Source organism: Mobula hypostoma, chromosome 23 (genome assembly GCF_963921235.1).
Source record: "Mobula hypostoma chromosome 23, sMobHyp1.1, whole genome shotgun sequence".
NCBI classification, from domain to species: Eukaryota; Metazoa; Chordata; class Chondrichthyes; order Myliobatiformes; family Myliobatidae; genus Mobula; species Mobula hypostoma.
The window spans coordinates 3,970,036-3,994,740 of NC_086119.1; the positions used below are offsets into that span (position 1 = coordinate 3,970,036).

The 24,705-nt window shown below is 50.0% G+C and overlaps 2 protein-coding genes across 2 annotated transcripts in view; one reads left to right on the top strand and one right to left on the bottom strand.

The window, feature by feature from the left end:
• Positions 1-1,080: 1,080 nt before the first annotated feature.
• On the top strand, positions 1,081-9,479 carry LOC134336986 (cardiotrophin-2-like). Its single transcript, XM_063031729.1, has 5 exons — positions 1,081-1,173; positions 6,182-6,337; positions 7,784-7,885; positions 8,517-8,684; positions 9,297-9,479. Exons 1-5 carry the CDS (start codon positions 1,081-1,083, stop codon positions 9,477-9,479), a joined length of 702 nt encoding a protein of 233 aa, XP_062887799.1.
• Positions 9,480-21,604: 12,125 nt separating this feature from the next.
• scarf1 (scavenger receptor class F, member 1) overlaps positions 21,605-24,705 on the bottom strand; it is a 33,546-nt gene continuing 30,445 nt past the window's right edge. The window contains exons 10-11 of the mRNA XM_063031974.1: positions 23,682-23,807; positions 21,605-23,371 (exon numbers count right to left, since the gene is read on the bottom strand). Of these exons, the coding sequence (XP_062888044.1) occupies positions 22,533-23,371; positions 23,682-23,807 (965 nt within the window). The 3' untranslated portion in view covers positions 21,605-22,532. The remainder of the gene's footprint in view (positions 23,372-23,681; positions 23,808-24,705) is intronic.

Here is a 24,705-nt window from a genome sequence, read left to right on the forward strand (position 1 = left end):
TTTTCCTTATAACTCAGGTCCTCCACGCCCAGCAACATCCTTGTAAATTTTCTCTGTACTCTTTCAACCTTGAGTAGGCACTCAAAACTGCTGCGCAGTTTGACTCTGGTTAAGAAGGCATACAGTGCATTGGCCTTCAACTGTGGGATTGAGTTTAAGAGCCAAGAGGTAACGTTACAGCTATACAGGACCATGGTCAGACCCCACTTGGAGTAACGTGCTCAGTTCTGGTTGCCTCACTACAGAAAGGATGCAGAGGAGATTTACAAGGATGTTGCCTGGATTGGCGAGCATGCCTTATGAGAATAGGTTGAGTGAACTTGGCCTTTTCTCCTTGGAGCGACGGAGGATGAGAGGTGACCTGATAGAAGTGTATAAGATGATGAGAGGCATTGATCGTGTAGATAGTCAGAGGCTTTTTCCCAGGGCTGAAATGGCTAACACAAGAGGGCACAGTTTTAAGATGCTGGGAAGTAGGTACTGAGGAGATGTCAAGGGTAAGTTTTTTTACGCAGAGAGTGGTGAGTGCGTGGAATGGGCTGCCGGCGACTGTGGTGGAGGTGGATACGAGACCCCTGGACAGGTACATGGAACTTAGAAAAATAGAGGGCTATGGGTAACCCTAGGTAATTTCTAAAGTAAGTACATGTTTGACACAGTATTGTGGGCCAAAGGGCCTGTATTGTGCTGTAAGTTTTCTATGTTTCTTATTTACATCTTTCCTGTTGGTAGGTGACCAGAATCGCACACAAATGAGGTCTTATACAACTTCAGTATAACATTCCATCTTCTGCACTTAATATTTTGATTTATGAAGGCCAATGCGCCAAAAGCTTTCCTTACAACCCTATCTACCTGTGACGCCACTTTCAACAAACTATGTACCTGTATTTCCAGATCCTTTTGTTCTACCACACTGCTCAATGCCTTACGGTTCACTGTGTAAGACCTACCCTTGCATTTGTCTGCATTAAACTTGTTTGGCAAGGTCCCTCAAGGCAGGTTAATCTAGAAGGTGGACATGGATGAGGTCCACGGTGACTTGTCTGTTTCGGATTCGGATTGTCTTGCCCGTAGAAGATGGAGGGAAGTGGTGGAGTGGTGTTACGGCTGGAGATCCACGAGGAAGAGTGTTACACAGGGATCAGTGTTGGGACCTCTGACGCATGCGTTGTATGGAAATATAGATGGGTGGGTGAGCAAGTTTGCAGACAATGCAAAGATTGGTGCATTTGTCAAGTGATAGGGTGGAGGGCGGAGAAGTGGCAGATGGAGTTTAAATCAAGGATGTGCAAGAGGCTACACTTTGGGAGATCCTGTGTAAGGGATCCCTCTGTATATCAGCAGCTGATATACAGAGGGATCTTACGGGCTAAGTCCATTCATAGTCATAGTCATAATCATAGTCATACTTTATCGATCCCGGCGGAAATTGGTTTTCGTTACAGTTGCACCATAAATAATATATAGTAATAAAACCATAAATAGTTAAATAGTAATATGTAAATTATGCCAGGAAATAAGTCCAGGACCAGCTTATTGGCTCAGGGTGTCTGACCCTCCAAGGGAGGAGTTGTAAAGTTTGATGGCCACAGGCAGGAATGACTTCCTATGACGCTCAGTGTTGCATCTCGGTGGAATGAGTCTCTGGCTGAACGTACTCCTGTGCCCAACCAGAACATTATGTAGTGGATGGGAGACATTGTCCAAGATGGCATGCAACTTGGACAGCATCCTCTTTTCAGACACCACTGTGAGAGAGTCCAGTTCCATCCCCACAACATCACTGGCCTTACGAATGAGTTTGTTGATTCTGTTGGTGTCTGCTACCCTCAGCCTGCTGCCCCAGCACACAACAGCAAACATGATCGCACTGGCCACCACAGACTCATAGAACATCCTCAGCATCGTCCGGCAGATGTTAAAGGACCTCAGTCTCCTCAGGAAATAGAGACAGGTCTGACCCTTCTTGTAGGCAGCCTCGGTGTTCTTTGGCCAGTCCAGTTTATTGTCAATTCGTATACCCAGGTATTTGTAATCCTCCACCATGTCCACACTCACCCCCTGGATGGAAACAGGGGTCCCTGAAAGTGACACACAAGTGGATGAGGTGGTAAAGAAGGCATGTGACATACTTGCCTTCGTTGGTTGAAATCAAATTGCAGCTGTATAGAAGTCTGGTCACTCCACACTGTGCACTCCTGGTCTGCCCATTAGATTCAGATTCAGACTCACTTATCACACGTTCACTGAAACAGACAGTGAAATGTGTCTTTTGCATTAACAACCAACACAACCCGGGGACGTGCAGGGAGCAGAGGCTGAGGGGAGACCAGTCACATTCATAAAATTAGGAGAGAAGTAAAGAGGGGAGACAGCCAGAATCTTTTGACCAGGGTAGAAATGTCAAATTTCAGAGCACATAGGTTTAAGGTGAGAGGAGGAAAGTTTAAAGGAGATGTGAGAGGAAAGTTTTTTTTACACAGAGTGGTTGGTGCCTGGGGTGGTGGTAGACATTTGGGAGTTTTAAGAGACGTTTAGATAGGTGCATGAATGTGAGGAAAATGGAAGGATACGGACATTGTGTAGGAAGATGGGGCTAGTTTAGTTAGTCATTTGGTTACTAGCACAATATTATGGGCCACAGGGTCTGATCCTGAGCTATACTGCTCTACATTCAGTGTAAATTTTTCTCCTTTCACATCAACCTACAACCTTCAGTCCTAGTCTCACCTACCACGTCTTCTGCTGGCCACTTGTTCTTTCACACCCCCCCCCCAGGTTCCTCTTAAATATTTCACCTTTCACCTTTAACCTGTATCCTCTAGTTCTAGTCTCACCCAACCTAAGTGGAAAAAGCCTGCTTGCATTTACCTTATCTATACCCCTCATAATTTTGTATAACTCAGTCAAATCTCCCCTCATTCTCCTGCACTCCAGGGAATAAAATCCTAACCTCCTCAACCTTTCCCAATAACTCAGGTTCTCAAGTCCCGGCAACGTCTATGTAAATTTTCTCTGCGCTCTTCCAATCTTATTTACATCTTTACTGTAGATAGGTGACCAAAACTGTGCACAGGACTCCAAATTAGACCTCACCAATGTCTTATACAACTTCAGCATAACACCCCAGTCCTTGCAAATCTTCTCTGTACTCTTTCAAGTTTAAGAGATTGTTAGCCATGCGAAGGTGCGGGGAATGTGGGGATCTGGCACGTGTGCAAGTGGAAGCCACTTGGTTTCATTTGGCACAGACATTGTCTAGGCAGGGCCTTGACTAATCAAGAATCTATCAACTTCTGCTCCTGGTCACTGACCATAAGACCATAAGATTTAGGACCAGAATTAGGCCATTTGGCCCATTGAGACAGCTCCACCATTTCTTCATGCTGATCCATTTTCCCTGCCTTCTTCCCATATCCTTTCATGCCCTGACTAATCAAGAATCTATCAACTTCTGCCTTAAATATACTAAAAGATTTGGCCTCCATAGCCAGCTGTGGCAATGAATTCCATAGATTCACAGTCCTCTGGCTAAAGAAATCCCTCATCACATCTGTTCTGAAAGGGCACCCCTCCATTTTGAGGCTGTGTCCACTGGCCTTAGACTCCTCCACCATAGGAAACATCCTCTCCACATCCACTCTAGCGAGGCCTTTTGGCGTTCGATGGGTTTCAATGAGGTCCCCCCGCATTTTTCTGAATTCCAGAGAGTACAGGCCCAGAGCCAGCAAATGTTCCTCAGCCTTTCAAACCCAGAATCAGTTTTGTGAACCTCCTTTGAAGCCTTTCCAATATCAGCACATCCTTTCTTAGATAAGGGGCCCCTCTGTACTGTGTACTCTCCACTGGCCTGTATGAATGTGTCTTCAACATCTTCCCAGGACAAAGTCACCCACTTAATCATCTCCCCATCTATCCCCCTGGACACCCCCTCCCTCTACCATCAACATACAGTGTCTACGGTCAGCACAACCTACACAATACCCCACAGTTACTTGGCCAGGACACCATCTACCAGAACCCCCATTTGGAGGTTCACCGGCAGGTCACCCACCATCCTGACTTAGAAATCAGTGCAGCACATTCACAGTCTCTGGGCCTAATTGCTAGAACTCACTGCCCTCAGCACAAGGGCAGAACCTTCACCAGAAGAACTGCATTTAGGAGGGCATCACCACAAGCTGAATGGCACACAACCTGCACTCCCCTTCAAAACCGCACTCAAATCTGCCCAAAGCATCACTGGCACTGGCCGAGCCGATATAAAGAAGGTATATATAGAAGGGTGCTGGCAAAGGACCAGGAACATCATGAAGGACCCCAGCCACCCTGCTCATGGACTGTTTGTCCCACTCCCATCAAGGAGGAGGCTACGTCAGGACCACCAGACTCAAAAACAGTTACTTTCCCCAAACAGTAAAACACCTCCACCCACTAACCCACCCCCCCACACCCCCCACCACCACTACATACACATCACATAGCATCACCTTACGTATGTACAATCAGTCTATACAGTCTCAGACCTTGAATTCTGGGCCAGTTCCTCAAGTCCAGGAGTAGCCCACCTATATATCTCTAAGCAAAGATCATCCTTCTCCCAGGGGTGAGGTCTTTGCAGCTTTTGTCGGTGTTTCTGTAGCCTGGGATTTTACGGGATGGGATTGCTAGCCTCATACCCAACGCCTCTTCTTTCACAGCCAAGATTGGGACTGTCCATGGTGGAATTTTTATAGGATTACTTTCATGCTTACGGTTAGTGTAGACTCTTGTGTTTTTATTGTGTTTGTTATGTTCATTGTGTTTATTTGTGTTGCATTGCATCCAAGGTAACAATCATCGTGGTCTCCTTTACACTTGTACACTCCAAGAGGACCACGACCTTGTCATGGTTCAGAGGCTTGTGAGCCTCAATGTCCTGGAGAGCTGGAGTCAGGGCTTTATGCTTTGGCTCTTGGTAGGGTCACCCATGCCAAATAGGTCAAAGGGTAGAGGCCAGATTAAGAATGGTCGGTTCACCGGTCCTCCAGGTTCGGGGGGTCAGCTCGGGGCTAACAACCCTGACTGGTAAAACAAATCTGTTACTGAAACAGCAATGAAGAATGCTTCTACATCTGTGTACGGCAGTATTCCTGAGGCTGCACCCGGGACTTGCATGACTGGCGGTAGTGAAAACCGAGCTACTGGCACGATGACAGAAGCCCTGAACGCAGCAGAGATGGAGGACCTTCACTGCTGCCCGAAACACCAGCGGGGTAACGGGCAGTGAAAAGTTACGTTACACCGGCACACGGAAGAATGACGAGAAACAACCCTGACTGCGACAGTGGTTCAAGAAGGCAGCTCAGTCCTACCTTTCCAAGGCAGTGAAGGATGAGTAAGTTCTGTAAAATCAGCAAAAGATCATGTCTTTTGCAAAATTAAGCTACCCATGTATCTATGAATAAAAAACCAGCTTTAATCTCCAAGAAGTTATACCTCCAGTTTCATTTACGTGTCTGGTCTATATTTTGACTGTAGAAAATACCCTGCAACCTCAGAAGCAAAAGCTGCATTTTTCAATTTCAAGTGCTTGGGTTTTGAACAGTGGGATTTTCAGAATGGTCCGGGGGGGAGGGGGGAAATACCTGCAGACCAAAACACTATAAATCTCACTGACTGCAACCAGAAGACACACTCTTTCCTGGGACAGCCATCTGATCAGAAGGCAAGGTTAACAGAGAAGTCTTGACGGTGAGTTCTACTGCCTCGCTCTGTGCCAGATGCCACGAAAGAGGCTGCTTTTCTTCTACAGTGGGGCAGGGCTGGAGGCGAGAAGAGTGAGGGCTGAAACTCACCCGGACAAACTAGCCGAGGCTGCGCCATCATGGACAGCCAGAAACCCTTCTCCCTGGGGCAGAGATGGCCAGTACAAAAGGAGGCATAATTTTAAAGTGATTGGAAGAAAGTATAGAGGGGATGTCAGAGGCAGGTTTTTTTTTTACGCAGAGAGTGGTAGGTGTGTGGAATGTGTGCCTGGGCGGAGGTAGAGGCAGATGCATTTGGGGGCATTTAAGTCTCTTAGATAGGCAGATGGATGATGGAAAATTGGAGGGTTATGTGGGATGGAAGGGCCAGCACAACATAGTGGGCCAAAGAGCCTGGACGCTGCTGCTATGTTCTATGTTCTGATTTGCAGGTACGATTCATGGCGGGTTTCCTGCTCTTTGCTCTCTCCATTACACTCCTTGCTCCATCGACCGCGGATCCACGTGCCCACAGCACCTCTTTCCAAAGGAGCCTGAATCTTTCCCGGAAGATCCTGCAGGATGTTCGCGATCTGCTGATCACCTACGTAAGGACCACGGTCACCTTGACATTCAGAGCGAAGTGCTGGGGAACTAGGGGCCTCACTGCGTCGGAGGACTGTGGGAGGAGAGGCTGGACAAAGAACAGGCCACCCAGAGAGTTCAACCACGCACAGGCCGGGTGTCTGCTGCGAGTGAACCCCAGCAAAGGGGGTCAGTTATACCCCCTACTCTCCTCCCCAGTGTAACATGAGGGATGGGATTGGTGAAGGAGTCAGGAAGGAATGACAAGTATAGCAGGAATTCTCTCCTTAAAACCTTGCAGCAGAATGAGGCCATTCAGCCCATCGAGCCTGCTCTCCCATTCCATCGTGGCTGATTTATTTTCCCTCTCAATCCCATTCTCCTGCCTTCTCCCCATAACTTTTGTCATCCTGACTGATGAAGAATCTATCAACCTCTGCTTTCAATATACCCAATGACTTGAACTCCACCGCCATCTGTGATCATGAATTGCACAGTTTCACCATCCTCAGGTTAAAGAAATTCCTCCTCATCCCTGTTCTATAGGGGCATCCTTCTATTCTGAGGCTGTGTCCTCTGGTCCTGGACTCCCCCACCATAGGAAACATCTCTTCATGTTCAATCTATCTAAGCCTTTCAATATTTGATAGGTTTCAATGGCATCCCCCACCCCATTCTTCAAAACTCCAGTGAGCACAGACCCAGAGCCATCAAACACTCCTCATACCTTAACCCTTTCATTCTTGGGATCATTCTCATGAACCTTCTCCGGACTCTCTCCAATTCCAGCACTTCCTTTCTTAGATATGGAACCTAAAACTGCTCATGATATTCCAAGACTGATCAATGCCTGATGAAGCCTCAGCATCACACCCTTCTCTTATATCCTAGTCCTCCTAAACAAAAGCTAACATTGCATTTGCTGTCCCTACCTGCGACTCCTCTCCCCTGTCGTGTCCTGACATGGGGTGATGTTGGGTCTGGGGATAGTGGCCACCCATGATTTTGTGGGGTATTGGAGAACTGAAGCGGGAAGCGGGCAGTGGGAATTAGAATTGTCGCCTGTTCGGAGATACGGTGAAAAACCTGCCATGCATACTGTTGATATGAAAGCGTTACTCAGTGCATTGAGGTAAAGCAAGGTAAAACAGTAACAGAATGCAGAATAGAGTGTTACAGTTACAGAGAAAGTGCAGTGCAGGCAGACAATAAGGTGCAAGACCATAATGGGGTAGATTGCAAGGTCAAGATACTTTGTTATCAGACTAGGGTTCAATAGTCTCAGAACAGTAGAGTAGAAGCTGTCCTTGAGCCCGGTGGGATGTGCTTTCAGGATGTGGCCACAACTCAGCGATTTCTTGTGGTCACGGGCAAAGCAGTTCCCATACCAAGTTCAAGCTCAGGGGTCAGGACTAGTGACTGATCCCCGAGAAAACCCTCGCTGACCATCTCCTCTCACTTGATTAAAGAAACGAGAGAAAATTGGAAACGCTGCCTTTGAGGATTACAACGTGGATCTGAAGAGCTTGCCGCATTCCAGTAATGTCTACAGCTATTGGCTGCAGATGCAGGTAAGCACCACCTCATCCTGCTTCCCCCCCCCTCCCCCCGGCTCCCCCCAGTGGGATCTGAGGCTAGACACACTTTCCATGGGCAGACTGGGTAAGGAGCTTGTAATGTAAAGTAAAGCACAGGCTTGAGTTCCTTGAATCCCCATCCCATGCTTCTTTCAAAGAGTCATGGACGAGGGATTCCTGTGGGGTAAGTGGGGGGAAAAGATTTTAAAGATTAGCTTTATTTGTCTTATGTACATTGAAGTGTAGAGTGAAATGTGTTTGCTTCAATGACTAGCACAGTCCAAGAATTTGCTGGGGGCAGCCCATAATTGTTGCCGTGCTTCTGGCGCCAACATAGCTTAGCAGAACAACACAGACAGTAAGTCCCTTTCCTCCTTCTCAGCCCCCTCCCCACACACTCACACACACAGACAGGTCTCCAGCTGCAGCGCAGACCACCTCTGGTGCTTCAGTCGCTGGCCGTGGATTCTCAGGCTCTTAGTCATTGGACATCCCGTCTCCAGACGCGTAGACTCGATTTTCAGGCCCCTACCTCTGGACCCGCCAGTCCTCCGCAGCCACACTCCCTTTGCCCAGCCTGGACGAGCCCTGCTGCACAGCTGACGGTCTGTTACCCTCTCCCCAGGACGTGGAGCGCCTACAGCGCAATGCCGAGGACCTGAACATCTTCTGGGTCCACGTGGACTTCAAGCGAGTGGATGAGATGGGCGAGTGCCAACAGTGTGTGCTCAGCAAGTTCATCGAGGTGGTGTCCTTGGATCTCAGGGATCTCATCTCTCAGCTGAGCTCTCAGGTATGGGGGCCAGGGAGGGCAGTGCTGAGGCTGGGGGGACTTTAGCTTTTTATTTGATTAGAAATACAGCACAGTAACAGGCCCTTCTGCCCAATGAGCCTGTGCTGTCCAATTATACCCATGTGACCAAATAACCTACTAAAGAAATCCCTCCACATCTCGGTTCTAAAAGGACACCCCTTTATTCTGAGGGTGTGCCCTCTGGTCTAGACTCCCCCACTACGGGGAGGATCTCATTGAAGCTTTTCCAATGTTGAAAGGGCTAGCTAGAGAGGATGTTTCCTATAGTGGGGAGTCTTGGACCAGAGGGCACAGACTCAGATAAGAATGATATCCCTTTAGAACAGAGATGAGGAGGAATTTCTTCAGCCAGAAGCTGGTGAATCAGTGGAATTCATTTCCATGGATGGCTGTGGAGGCCAAATAATTGACTATATTTAAGTGGAAGTTGATAGGTTCTTGATTAGTTGGGGCATGAAAGGTTATGGGGAGAATGGGGTTGAGATCAGACATGGTGGAATGCCGAAGCAGACTTGATGGGCTGAATGGCCTAATTCTGCTCCTATGTCTGATGATATAGTCTTACACACTTTGTATGCTTCGTTTCTCCAGATCCAGGCTCTCAACAGCAGTCTACCAGAACCGCCAAAATTCAGCATCCCCATCAGCACCCCGAGTGGCGGTAACACATGGCTCAGTAACCTGCAGGGCTACATCATCTTCCGAGACCTGGAGACCTACCTGAACAAGGTTGTCCGCGACTTCACCCTCTTAAGCACCAAGTATCAGGCCTGAGCTCTGGGCACCCGTGGCTGGGATTAGAACCGAATGCTCTGTGATAGTTCAACAAACATTCATGTATCGTGTCAGTGTTCGACATTGAGAAACAAATACTTCCAATCTATTCAACAATCAAACACTGCATTGAATTATACCAGAGTTTTCTCTTCTAAGTCCTTGGTCTTGCTGGTTATTCTATTTATTGTCCAGCTGCTAAGTTTGCCACACTGATCAGAAACAGTTTAATGTCACTAGCGTGTGTCGTGAAATGTTTTGGTTTGTGGCAGCAGTACGTTGCAATATGTATTTAAATTATAATAAAATATATGTATATATATATATAAAGCTGGCTGGTGGTGTAGTGGCATCTGTGACAGGGTTCAAGGCAAATGGTCCCGGGTCCAAATCTGGCCGGCTCTTTGGCCAACACATCCGTGCTGGGTTGAGTGTCGAACTCGAAACTTATCCTCATAAAAAACAGACAAAATGCTACAGAAATGGCAAAATTGTCACCCAATGTGCCACAAGGCGTGGAGAGGAACAACAACAATATATATATATATAAATTAAATCTAAAAATGTATAAAAATTGAAGAAAAATTAAATAAGTGGTGCAAAAAGAGAGGGAAAAACAGCAAATAAATTAGTGAGGTGTTGCTGATGGGCTCATTGCCCATCCGGAAATCTGCTGGCCAAGGGGCAGGAGCTGCTGCTGAAACACTGAGTGTGGGTCTTCAGGCTCCTGTACCTCCTTCCTGATGATAGCAAAGAGAAGAGGGCAGGGTAATGGGGCTCCTTCGTGAGGGATACTGCCTTTTCTGAGGCATCGCCTTTTGAACGTGTACTCAATAGTGAGGAGGTTGGTGCTCACGATGGAGCTGGCTGAGTTTACAACTTCCTGCAGCTCTTTCCGATCCTGTGCAGTGGCCCCTCCACACCAGACGGTGATGTAACCAGTTACAGTGTTCTCGACCACTCAATCACTTGCACTGCAACAGTGAGGGAACTATGGACATGGACCCCAAGATCCCCGTTTCTCCACACTGTCATTAACTCTGCCTTCAGGTTTGACCTTATAAAAGCGAACCACTTCACACTTCTCTGGGGTTTCAACTCCATCTGCCACTTCTCAGCCCAGCTCTGCAACTTGTCAATGTCCCGCTGTAACCTAAGACAATCCTCTACGCTATCCACAACACCAACCTTTGCGTCATCTGCAAAATTACGAACCCACCCTTCCACTTCCTCATCCAAGTCATTTATAAAAATCTCCAAGAGCAGGAGTCCCTGTGGAATACCACTGGTCACTGAGCTCCAGACAGAATACTTTCCAACTACAATTACCCTCAGCCTTCTACAGGCAGGCCTCTTCTGAATCCACACAGCCAAATTTCCCTGGATCACATGCCTCCAGCTTGCTCAACCATTCCTCATAAGACATGCTCTCTAATCTAGGCAGCATCTTGGTAGATCTCTTCTACACCCTCTCTAAAGTTTCCATATCCTTCCTATAAAGAGGCGACCACAAATGAACACAACATTTCAAGTCTGAGCCAACCAGAGTTTTGTGGAGCTGCAACATTACCTCACGGTTCTTGAACTCAATCCCCCAACTAATGAACACCAACACACCACACCAATACACACAAAACGCTGGAGGAACTCAACACGCCAGGCAGCATCTATGGAAAAGAGTAAACAGTTGACATTTCAGGCTGAGACCCTTCATCAGGACCGGAAAAAAAATATGAGAAGTCAGAGCAAGGTGGGGGGTGGGGTGGGGGGAGAGGGGGAAGAAGTACAAGGTGGTAGGTGATAGGTGAAAGTGGGAGAAGGAGAAGCAAAGTTGATTGGTGGAAGAGATAAATGGCTGGGGAAGAGGGGATCTGATATGACAGGGACCATGGAAGAAGGGAAGGGGGAGGAACAGCAGAGAGAAGTGTTAGGCAGGTAAGGAGTTAATGTGAGAGAGAAAATTGGGAATGGGGAATGGTGAAAAGCAGAAATTTGATAAACCGATGTTCATGCCATCAGGTTGGAGGCTACCCAGATGCAAAATAAGGTGCTGCTCTTCTAACTTGAGTGTGGCCTCATTGTGGCAGAAGAGGATGCCATGGACTGACATGTTAGAATGAGTTTAGGGTTAATGATGAGACTCTTAGGCAGTGTAGAGGAACAGAGGGATCTTGGGGTTGACGTCCATAGGTTCCTGGAAGTGTTAGAGTGGATAGAGATTCTTGAACAGGCACGTCTACCTCAGGTAAGTGGTTCTCGTCATTAGGATCAGCCACTCTATTTCTTCCTTTACCTTTCGTGACTTTGGGTGCACACCTGTTCCACCTGACGTTCTGATCGTGGTGCTGCTGAATTAGTGTTCCTTTGGTGAACTGGTCTGAAACCCAAACGGCTTCACCACTCCTGAGCGGCAAGGAAGATTTTGCTCTGTGCCTGAGATCATACATGCTCTTTGTTTTCCCACGCTGCGTTGTCTCAAGGTTTCTCGCTTTGTCTAGGTCGGGAAAGTGAGGTTGCAGAAGGGAAGGAAGAAAGGGCAGGATTGTTCTCCGTCTCTGGTCCATTGACAGCTGTGATGGACTGTAGCCATGTGCAAGAGACGTGGAGCGATAAGCTAGCAGAGCTTTGTCGGGATCTTTTACTTCAGTAGGAGACTCTTATCAGTTTGCACTGCTCTTTCTGCCTCTCCATTTACCTGTGAGTGCTGTGGACTGCTTCCCTGGTGTTTGAACTCATAGTCCCTAGCAAAGACTTTGAATTCTGAGCAGCTGAAGTGTGGACCGTTGTCTGACACAAGTGTCCCTGGAATTCTACGGAAAGTGAATACAGCTGTCACATGCTATGCAGCTGCTGTTGAGGAATTGAGGACAGCATGGACACCTCAACATTCCATGAGTAGTAATCCCCAGTGAGAGGATATTTGTCTCTCTTTAACTCGGAAATGTCCATGCCTGTAATTTTGCATGGAAGGTTCGGGAATTCTGTGGGACGGAGAGGTTCAACGTGATTTTTGTGCAGGTTTCTGCATGCTTCACATTGCTTTACTTAATCTCCCAGCTGTGTGCTCAGACCATCCACCACACAGATTGCCTTGGTCTTAGACAACATTTAGAACCATAGAGCATTACAGCACAGAAACAGGCCTTTTGGCCCTTCTTGGCTGTGCCGAACCATTTTTCTGCCTAGTCCCACTGACCTGCACACGGACCATATCCCTACACACACCTCTCAACCATGTACCTGTCCAAGTTTTTCTTAAATGTTAAAAGTGAGCCCACATTTACCACTTCATCTGGCAGCTCATTCCACACTCCCACCACTCTCTGTGTGAAGAAGCCCCCCCTAATGTTCCCTTTAAACTTTTCCCCCTTCACCCTTAACCCATGTCCTCTGTTTTTTTTTTCTCCCCTGGCCTCAGTGGAAAAAGCCTGCTTGCATTCACTCTACCTATACCCATCATAATTTTATATACCCTATCAAATCTCCCCTCATTCTTCTACACTCCAGGGAATAAAGTCCTAACCTATTCAACCTTTCTCTGTAACTGAGTTTCTCAAGTCCCGGCAACATCCTCATAAACCTTCTCTGCACTCTTTCAACCTTATTTATATCCTTCCTGTAATTTGGTGACCAAAACTGCACACAATATTCCAAATTCAGCCTCACCAATGCCTTATACAACCTCACCATAACATTCCAGCTCTTATACTCAATACTTTTATTTATAAAGGCCAATGTACCAAAAGCTCTCTTTATGACCCTATCTCCCTGTGATGCCACTTTTAGGGAATTTTGTATCTGTATTCCCAGATCCCTCTGTTCTACTGCACTCTTCAGTGCCCTACCATTTACCCTGTATGTTCTACGTTGGTTTGTCCTTCCAACGTGCAATACCTCACACTTGTCTGTATTAAACTCCATCTGCCATTTTTCAGCCCATTTTTCCAGCTGGTCCAAATCCCCCTGCAAGCTTTGAAAACCTTCCTCACTGTCCACTACACTTCCAATCTTTGTATCATCAGCAAATTTGCTGATCCAGTTTACCACATTTTCATCCAGATCATTGATATAGATGACAAATAACAACGGACCCAGCACTGATCCCTGTGGCACACCACTAGTCACAGGCCTCCACTCGGAGAAGCAATCCTCCACTACCACTCTCTGGCTTCTTCCATTGAGCCAATGTCTAATCCAATTTACCACCTCTCCATGTATACCTAGCGACTGAATCTTCCTAACTAACCTCCCATGCGGGACCTTGTCAAAGGCCTTACTGAAGTCCATGTAGACAACATCCACTGCCTTCTCTTCATCTAATTTCCTGGTAACCTCCTCGAAAAACTCTAATAGATTTGTTAAACATGACCTACCATGAACAAAGCCACGTTGACTCTCCCTAATAAGTCCCTGTCTATCCAAATACTTGTAGATCCTATCTCTTAGTACTCCTTCCAATAATCTACCTACTACCGCCATCAAATTTACCGGCCTATAATTTCCCAGATTACTTTTAGAGCTTTTTTAAACAACGGAACAACATGAGCTATCCTCCAATCTTCCGGCACCTCACCCGTAGATACTGACATTTTAAATATATCTGCCAAGGCCCCTGCAATTTCAACACTAGTCTCCTTCAAGGTCCGAGGGAATACCCTATCAAGTCCTGGGGATTTATCTACTCTGATTTGCCTCAAGATAGCAAGCACCTCCTCCTCCTCAATCTGTATAGGTTCCATGACCTCACTACTTGTTTGCCTTATTTCCATTGACTCCATGCCAGTTTCCTTAGTAAATACAGACGCAAAAAACCCATTTAAGATCGCCCCCATTTCTTTTGGTTCCATACATAGCTGACCGCTCTGATCTTCAAGACGACTAATTTTATCCCTTACTATCTTTTTGCTTTTAATATACCTATAGAAGCTTTTTGGATTATCCTTCACCTTGACTGCCAAAGCAACCTCATGTCTTCTTTTAGCCCTCCTGATTTCTTTCTTAAGTATTTTTTGCACTTTTTATATTCCTCAAGCACCTTATTTGCTCCCTGTTTCCTATACACGTCATACATCTCTCTCTTCTTCTTAATCAGAGTTCCAATATCCCTTGAGAACCAAGGTTCCTTATTCTTATTCACTTTGCCTTTAATCCTGACAGGAACATACAAACTCTGTACTCTCAAAATTTCTCCTTTGAAGGCCTCCCACTTACCAATCACATCCTTGCCAGAGAACAACCCGTCCCAATCCATGCTTTTTAGATCCTATTTTTTCAAATTTGGCCTTTTTCCAGTTTAGAACCTCAATGCGAGGACCAGATCTATCTTTATCCATGATCAAGTTGAAACTAATGGTGATTGTTGATGTCAAGAGTGGTGAGTGTGTCTTTTTCAAGCCAGTAAGGTCTGAGTTGGTGAGCTCCTTTTGGAACAGCTGGCCATCCATGCTCACAGTATTGCATGACCTAACTGCAGATTTCATCCTTCATCAACTCAGCACGAGTTTTGTCATGTACTCTGTGCGGGAAAGCTTTCACATACCTGAGCTAAGTAGATGTTGCTATCCTCCATGAGCACAGGGTCAGCCTTCGCCCACTCACTTCCGCAAGACATCCTCGACAGAGCATCCGGTGTTGTAGGCCATGTTCAATGTCATAACCGTATCACATGAGCCTCATCCTGAATCTTTGCAGACGTGGAGTTAAGTTATCCAAGTTTGGAAGGAGGAGACTGACAAGGGGCTTGTGGTCTGTTTCAAGCAGGAATTTTGTGCCTATCAAGTAGCAGCTGAACCTCTCACAAGCCCACACAAGAGCCGTTTCTGATAAGTAGGAGTTAGTGCTCTTGATGCATATGCCACCAGTTTCCGTACACCACTGCAGTGGTGCATTAGCGTATGCTGAGACCTTGGTTGCTTTGTTCAGATCAAAGAGTGCCAATGTTGGCAGAGAAATGAGCTCTGTTTTCAGTGATGAGAATGACTTCTCATGTGGTGCGTCCCAGCTCCAAGCGTTTCTCTAAGAGAAGGAGGTCACAGAGTGGCTTTACTCTCTGCCGAATCTGGAATGAAATTTCTCAGCTGGTTTACCATGCCAAGGAAGCTGTGGATCTCTGATAGGTTGTTCCATGCTCCAAACTCCTGCCTGTTTGTCTGAATCTGGTTTCACTCCTTCTAAGGACAGTGGGTGGCCCAAGAATATCACCTTCAACTTTGCACATTCACATTTCTTTTGGTTCAGGGCGACTCCAGCCTAATCCACCCAAGATGTCATCTGCTTTGTCACATGCAGTATATCACTGGGCTTACTTGATCCTCTTCTGAAGCATGAGCGAAATTGTCTAAAACTCTCAAAGCATCTGAGCAATCTCTCAAAATCCCCTGGTTTGGAGAAATCAAATGCCTGGGTGGGGTGGGGGGATTCATTAGGTAAGCAGATGTGGGTACTGCAGGTTTTTGCTCCATTTTCCTTTTTTGCTTATTTTTATTTTATTTACAATATTAAAAGTCTTCTTTTCTCCCCCTGAGAGTCTGACTGACTTCTCTCCTGTGTCTGTGTCTCTGTGCACTTCCCAGGCTAGTGGCCCACAGATTAGTAAAATGTATCCACTTCTGGGTGTAGCTTGCCAGCATTCCCTGGCAACCCTGGCCAGGTCCCAGCTCAGTTTCAGTGCATACTCTTAGCAACTAGCATGGGCAGTCCAGGCCGACAAGTCCCTGAACACCTCCCACAGATACAGTATATGCAAACAACAAGAGACTTACTGCAAATTGTTTTTTTTTTTTTTTGCTGGGATCTCCTTTGGTCTGCAGCCCGAATTCATTGATGATCAACCACTTCTGACATCATCTTTTGTTCGATATTGAGGGAGAGTGCAGAGCACACCAGGACACCAGCATGCAGGATTTTCAACTGAACTTTATTGATAACCCTGCTTGTACAGGATGTGAACTCCTGCCGTGTGGGAGCGGCTAGCTGAATGACATTGGATTAACGAGGAGGGGTGAAAACGGGGTGGGGATAGAGGGGGAGGGGTGAGGTCAGGGTGGGGACAGAGGGGGGCATAACAGGGTAGGAGGGGGAAATGTGGTTATAGAGAAAGGGGGAAGAGGTGGGGACAGGGGGTTGGGTTGAATGGGTGGGGCTGGGGAGGGGGTAAAGAAGTGAGAACAGAGGGGGGAGTAGAAACCTGTGGGGGAGACAAAGGGGGAGGGATAAGAATGGGATGGGGCAGAGAGAAGACGTGGGGTGGGACAGGATGGAGGTGTTAGAGTGTGGTGGGGATAGAGGGAGAAAGGGATAGGGACAGAGGGGGAGTAGGGGAACTAGGTGGAGATGGTGAGAGTGGAGAAAGAGGTGTGGACAGGGGGGTAGGGAACAAAAGGGGAGGGGAGAATGGGGTGGGGCGGAGGGGTGAGGGGAGAGCAGGGAACAGGGCGGGAGGGTGAAAATGTGGTGGGAACAGTGGAGGAGGGATCAGAAGGGGTGGGGGTGGAGGGAGGATGAGGAGGGCTGGGACAGGGTGAGAATGGGGTGGGGGAGAACGAGGTGGGGACGGGAGGGAGGGGGCAAGAGGTGTGGACGGAGGGGGCAGGGGAACGGGGTGAACAGAGTGGGGGGGAGAAGGGTGAGAAGGGGTGAGAACAGGGTGTAGCTGGGGGAGGAGTGAGCGGGGTGGGGACGGGTGAAGGGATGAGAATGGGTTGGGGACAGAGGGAGGAAGGGGGAGGGATGGGGAAGGGGGGAGGGGTGGAAACAGGTGGGGATGTCTGTCCAGGAAACAGTGACAATAGTGGAAGTATGCAAACTCAATAACTGATTTATTGTAACAAAGTCTATTTTTAATCAAAAATCATCTGACAAAAACAGGCATTGCCAAACATTGGCATTATAAAGGAACTGAAATTTACTGTCTTGCACAGAGAGGTTACAGTGTCATAGGGCCTCGGACACAGGGAGAGAACGGCGGGGGTGATGGACGTTCAACTTACTCTCTGTGGCGCTGAGGGGAAAGTTCAGGAACAGGGGCACCCGGTCCAGGAGCTGAAAATCACGGCACACACTCTCACACTAAAATACACGGAGAATTAACTTCACTCTCACACAAAGTATTACCCTAACTGTCACACAGAACCACCCACTCTCCCACAGAGAATTACTCCACTCTCACAGAATTCCCACCAGCCTCACACAGAATTACCTCAGTTTCACACAGAACCACATACACTCGCACAGAATTACACACACACAGTAAATTAGCAACACATGCAGAAAGACACAGAAAATTATTCACGTACATACAGAGATGTATCCCCACTATCACACAGAATTATCGAACACACAGACACACAAACACATGAAAAACAGGATGGGACGGTCACTCTGTGGGAGGGGTGGTACTGAGGGAGAGTCACACTGTTCGGTGGGGGGTGGTGGTACCGAGGGAGGGTCACACTGTGGGAGGGTGGTACTGAGGGAGAGTCACACTGTGGGAGGGGTGGTACTGAGGGAAAGTCACACTGTGGGTGGTGGTAACGAGGGAGGGTCACACTGTGGGAGGGGCGGTACTGAGGGAGGGTCACACTGTGGGAGGGGTGGTACTGAGGGAGTGTCACACTGTGGGAGGGGTGATACTGAGGGAGAGTCACACTGTGGGTGGTGGTAACGAGGGAGGGTCACACTGTGGGAGGGGCGGTACTGAGAGAGGGTCACTGTGGGTGGTACTGAGGGAGGGTCACACTGTGGGAGGGGTGATACTGAGGGAGAGTCACACTGTGGGTGGTGGTAACGAGGGAGGGTCACACTGTGGGAGGGGCGGTACTGAGGGAGGGTCACACTGTGGGTGGTACTGAGGGAGGGTCACACTGTGGGAGGGGTGATACTGAGGGAGAGTCACACTGTGGGTGGTGGTAACGAGGGAGGGTCACACTGTGGGAGGGGTGGTACTGAGGGAGGGTCACACTGTGGGTGGTACTGAGGGAGGGTCACACTGTGGGAGGGGTGGTACTGAGGGAGGGTCACACTGTGGGTGGTGGTAACGAGGGAGGGTCACACTGTGGGAGGGGCGGTACTGAGGGAGGGTCACACTGTGGGTGGTACTGAGGGAGTGTCACACTGTGGGAGGGGTGATACTGAGGGAGAGTCACACTGTGGGTGGTGGTAACGAGGGAGGGTCACACTGTGGGAGGGGCGGTACTGAGGGAGGGTCACACTGTGGGTGGTACTGAGGGAGGGTCACACTGTGGGAGGGGTGATACTGAGGGAGAGTCACACTGTGGGTGGTGGTAACGAGGGAGGGTCACACTGTGGGAGGGGCGGTACTGAGGGAGGGTCACACTGTGGGTGGTACTGAGGGAGGGTCACACTGTGGGAGGGGCGGTACTGAGGGAGGGTCACACTGTGGGTGGTGGTAACGAGGGAGGGTCACACTGTGGGAGGGGCGGTACTGAGGGAGGGTCACACTGTGGGTGGTACTGAGGGAGTGTCACACTGTGGGAGGGGTGATACTGAGGGAGAGTCACACTGTGGGTCGTGGTAACGAGGGAGGGTCACACTGTGGGAGGGGCGGTACTGAGGGAGGGTCACACTGTGGGTGGTACTGAGGGAGGGTCACACTGTGGGAGGGGTGGTACTGAGGGAGGATCACACTGTGGGAGGGGCGGTACCGAGGGAGTGTCACACTGTGGGAGAGGCGGTACTGAGGGAGTTTCACACTGTGGGGAGGGGTGGTACTGAGGGAGTTTCACACTGTGGGGAGGGGTGATACTGAGGGAGGGTCACACTGTGGGAGGGGTGGTACCGAGGGAGGGTCACACTGTGGGGGGGGTGGTACTGAGGGAGTTTCACACTGTGGGGAGGGGTGGTACTGAGGGAGTTTCACACTGTGGGGAGGGGTGATACTGAGGGAGGGTCACACTGTGGGGAGGGGAGGTACTACTGTGGGGGGGGTGGTACTGAGGGAGTTTCACACTGTGGGGAGGGGTGGTACTGAGGGAGGGTCACACTGTGGGAGGGGTGGTACTGAGGGAGTGTCACACTGTGGGGAGGGGAGGTACTGAGGGAGTTTCTCACTGTGGGGAGGGGTGGTACTGAGGGAGAGTCACACTGTGGGAGGGGCGGTACTGAGGGAGTCTCACACTATGGGGAGGGGTGGTACTGAGGGAGGGTCACACTGTGGGAGGGGCGGTACTGAGGGAGTGTCACACTGTGGGGAGGGGAGGTACTGAGGGAGTTTCACACTGTGGGAGGGGTGGTACTGAGGGAGGGTCACACTGTGGGAGGGGTGGTACTGAGGGAGTGTCACACTGTGGGAGGGGCGGTACTGAGGGAGTCTCACACTATGGGGAGGGGTGGTACTGAGAGAGGGTCACACTGTGGGAGGGGCGGTACTGAGGGAGTGTCACACTGTGGGGAGAGGAGGTACTGAGGGAGTTTCACACTGTGGGAGGGGTGGTACTGAGGGAGGGTCACACTGTGGGAGGGGTGGTACTGAGGGAGTGTCACACTGTGGGGAGGGGTGGTACTGAGGGAGGGTCACACTGTGGGAGGGGTGGTACTGAGGGAGTGTCACACTGTGGGAGGGGCGGTACTGAGGGACGGGCAAACTGCGTGGGAGAGGGTGGGCTCTTGGTCCAAGTCGAGGAATCGGGTGGCATGATGGACTCCCATTCTTCTTCAGTTTGTTCCGGAATAGCATCTCCTTCACAGCCTGGGTCTTGAGGTTGGAAGCTTGTATGAAGATACTTTAATATTAACAAGGTTTTGGTATTTTCCCTGAAAAAATTCGGCGGCACTGATGGAGGGTCACACTGTTGGAGGTTGGCTCATACTGTGGCAGTGCCAATCCACATAACGCAGGCATTTCGGAGCGATGCCCGCCTTGCCATTTCGCCACGCGCCAAAGCGTTTCCTGTACAGGCTGCTCCTGTACACGTTCCGCTTCTTCACCCTCGTCTGGCGACCGGACTCGTCATAGCGGTCCGTGTTACCATCCGACAGTCGGGGAGACCCCCAGTACATTGGCGACCTGGGGCAGAAGGTGTTTCATGGGGCATTGTCGTGCAATAGACTTTTAGGTACGTTCACCGTCCAACTGTCCATTCTGCGGCCGGGAGGAGTCAGTGTGGGACCGACGTATAAATGGAGTGTGGGAGGTTGCAGCCCCTGTTTGAGTTTCTGAAAGGGCCGCTGCTCAGGCTCTGGTCGGACTTCAGCCGCGAGCTTCATTTGGACGGGCACCCAGTACGGAAGGGAGCGGGTCACTCTGTGGATTTAATAGTCAGCTTGCTCCTGGGCCCGGCCAAAATGGCATTGATGGGTCTAGGCGGCGGGCAGTCCAGGGCTCTGCTGGGGCCGACTGCCTGCTCCTCGTCCGAGGCTACGTTCGTGCTCGGCTGTCCTTGGAGAGGGAGCATGCGGTGGCAAAGGGTACAGTGAGGGATTTCCGGGAGCGGAGCCCCTCTCCAGGAATTGGCTGTTTTATAGACAGTAGTAATCACATTTTAATTTCAATTTATTCACTGCCTTGTAAATACTAGATGTTCGTATTTTCTGTATTTTTGTGTAAATAAACTTTAGTAGTTTTGTAAAAAAAGGGGGGGCAGTACTGAGAGGGGGGAATGAGACAAGTGGACAGATATTTTGACAAGGTCCTGCATGGGAGGTTAGTTAGGAAAATTCAGTCGCTAGGTATACATGGAGAGGTGGTAAATTGGATTAGACATTGGCTCGATGGAAGAAGCCAGAGAGTGGTGGTAGAGAATTGCTTCTCTGAGTGGAGGCCTGTGACTAGTGGTGTACCACAGGGATCAGTGCTGGGTCCATTGTTATTTGTCATCTATATCAATGATCTGGATGATAATGTGGTAAATTGGATCAGCAAATTTGCTGATGATACAAAGATTGGAGGTGTAGTAGACAGTGAGGAAGATTTTCAGAGCCTGCAGAGGGACTTGGACCAGCTGGAAAAATGGGCTAAAAAATGGCAGATGGAGTTTAACACTGACAAGTGTGACGTATTGCACGTTGGAAGGACAAACCAACGTAGAACATACAGGGTTAATGGTAAGGCACCGAGGAGTGCAGTGGAACAGAGGGATCTGGGAATACAGATACAAAATTCCCTAAAAGTGGTGTCACAGGTAGATAGGGTCGTAAAGAGAGCTTTTGGTACATTGGCCTTTATTAATCAAAGTATTGAGTATAAGAGCTGGAATGTTATGATGAGGTTGTATAAGGCATTGGTGAGGCCGAATCTGGAGTATTGTGTTCAGATTTAGTCACCAAATTACAGGAAGGATATAAATAAGTTTGAAAGAGTGCAGAGAAGGTTTACAAGGATGTTGCCGGGACTTGAGAAACTCAGTTACAGAGAAAGGTTGAATAGGTTGGGACTTTATTCCCTGGAGCGTAGAAGAATGAGGGGAGATTTGATAGAGGTATATAAAATTATGATGGGTATAGACAGAGTGAATGCAAGCAGGCTTTTTCCACTGAGGCAAGGGGAGAAAAAAACCAGAGGACATGGGTTAAGGGTGAGGGAGGAAAGGTTTAAAAGGAACATATGTGGGGGGCTTCTGCACACAGAGAGTGGTGGGAGTATGGAATGAGCTGCCAGATGAGGTGGTAAATGCGGGTTCTTTTTTAACATTTAAGAATAAATTGGACAGATACATGGATGGGAGGTGTATGGAAGGATATGGTCCGTGTGCAGGTCAGTGGGACTAGGCAGAAAATGGTTCGGCACAGCCAAGAAGGGCCAAAAGGCCTGTTTCTGTGCTGTAGTTTCTATGGTTTCTATATTAGTGAGTCCACTATGTGCATTCAGTGAGCCCAAAGCCGGTCTCTCCCTTCTGTCCTTGTATCCACAACCTTTACCCACCCCACAGGCCCATCGGCCCCTCCAGCTCTCCTAGCCCCACTCCCCTCAGGGATATGCCTTGCTGCGGAGAGGGCATCCCATACGGACTGCTGCTCGCTGCAGAAAGAAGGGGAGTCTTTCTCGGACACGGGACATAAACACGCACCCCAACACCCAACCCCACTCGCCGCTTCTCATCAGCGGTCCTGCTCAGCCGACCTGGAGGAGTCAGGCGGGGCCGGCATGTCGTGCGCTTGCTGCCCCTCGGGGGAGCAGCCGTCCTGGGCGGGGGCAGTAATAGGGATCACCACCCCCAGCCGGGCGCCGCTGTCCTCGACCACGACCACATTGGCCACTAATTTACGGAGGACGGGAGTAGCGGGGATGAGGGGCCTCCTGCTCAGGCTGCCGCTGGCCCCGGGCGCAGAGGGCCCCTCTTGGGGACCAGGCTGGGCCCGGAGCGTGCCCTCCCCTCGGTCAGCGGGACCTGCCCGCCGCCGGCGCCGGGAGCCGCCGAACCTCCTCAGCGCCGCGCGCACCGTCCCGGCCGCCACCACCCCTCCTGTCGGGGAGAGGCCCCAGCTCCTTGGCCTCTTCCCGGCCGCTGGCCCCTCGCCACCTGAGGGTGCCTGTGGACCTTCTGTAGCACCGGGGTCGCTCCCCTCGGGGCCCGGGGAGCTTGGCGCAGCGCCGGGGTCGCTGGCCCGGGGCTCGGCGAGCGGGCTATGGCTGGGGCTGGGGTCCGCCGGCTCCCCCGGTGCCATGAGCAACCGGCTGAGCCTCCAAGAGAGCTTTGCCTTCCTCGGGGGGCGGGAGCCTGGCTCTGACGCCGAGGCCCGGCGCCTCTCTGGCTCAAATTTGGTGCCCTCGGCGAAGGAGACCGACGGCCGCTTAGGAGCAGCCACGCTGGAGGTGCGGGGGATTTGCACCGGCTGCAGCCGCTCCTCGCTGGCCGCCTCCCCCGTCTCGGCCGGCAGATAGTTACAGCGGGAGCCCGGCTCCTGGTAGGTGTTGCCTGGTGCTGACGGGAGACTCTCTATGGAGGAGAGAGAGCGCAGAGGATTAGTGCTCCCATCGGATCCCGATCTACCCTTTAGCACCACCCTGATCGCCCTTCACCCGCTCATCACTCTCCCCTCCCCAACTTCCCACCCTCAGTTACCCCCTCAACCGTCCCCACTCACAGCCCCCTCCACTCTTGTTAACCCCCACCACCTGCGCCTGCAAATCCCTGACCCTCCCCTCTCACATCCCACCTCCTCCAGTAGGGGATTCGCCACCCATTCCTTTTGCGTGTCCTACCGCGCCCCCACCCTCTCCAACAGCACTCACCCCCTCCCGCTCACCTTCCATGGGCGGGGTGCAATACACCGGACCCTCGTCGTCCGTGTCGAACGAGTCCGAGTCCCAGACCGCCGAGGGGGTGTCAATGAAGCTGCAGTTCAGGGTGAGGTCGGCGTCGTGGGGCAACACTGGGGGGGGGGTGAACAGGGAGGTAACTATTACTGGCATCAAGCAGTGCGTCCCGGGTCTAACTCCAACCACCCCTTCTTGGCACACTCACCGTCCTTCCCGATACACTCACCGGTCACACTCGCTACCCCTCCCGATACACCCACCAATCACACTCACTACCCCTCCCGATACACTCACTGCCCTTCCCGATACACCCACCGGTCACACTCACTACCCCTCCCGATACACTCACCACCCTTCCCGATACACCCACCAATCACACTCACCGTCCTTCCCGATGAAGTCACCGGTCACACTCACTACCCGTCCCGATACACTCACCAATCACACTCACTACACCTCCCGATACACTCACCGGTCACACTCACTACCCGTCCCGATACACTCACCAATCACACTCACTACCCCTCCCGATACACCCACCAATCACACTCACTACCCCTCCCGATACACCCACCAATCACACTCACTTATTATTATCTAAATGGAGTCAAGTTAGGAAAAGGGGAAGCACAACGAGATCTAGGTACTCTTGTACATCAGTCACTGAAAGCAAGCATGCAAGTACAGCAGGCAGTGAAGAAAGCTAATGGCATGCTGGCCTTCATAACAAGGGGAATTGAGTATAAGAGCAAAGAGGTCCTTCTGCAGCTGTACAGGGCCCTGGTGAGACCACACCTGGAGTACTGTGTGCAGTTTTGGTCTCCAAATTTGAGGAAGGACATTCTTGCTATTGAGGGAGTGCAGCGTAGGTTCACAAGGTTAATTCCCGGGATGGTGGGACTGTCATCCGTCGAAAGATTGGAGCGACTGGGCTTGTATACTCTGGAATTTAGAAGGCTGAGAGGGGATGTTATTGAAACATATAAGATTATTAAGGGATTGGACACGCTG

What these genes read in the sequence shown, in the direction of transcription:
- LOC134336986 (XM_063031729.1), top strand. Translation starts at nt 1,081, where the DNA reads ATGGAGGGAAGTGGTGGAGTGGTGTTACGGCTGGAGATCCACGAGGAA. An exon ending in GGACCTCTGACGCATGCGTT is followed by an intron (nt 1,174 to 6,181) that starts GTATGGAAATAT and finishes TCTGATTTGCAG; the next exon opens with GTACGATTCATGGCGGGTTT. An exon ending in GCTATTGGCTGCAGATGCAG is followed by an intron (nt 7,886 to 8,516) that starts GTAAGCACCACC and finishes CCCTCTCCCCAG; the next exon opens with GACGTGGAGCGCCTACAGCG.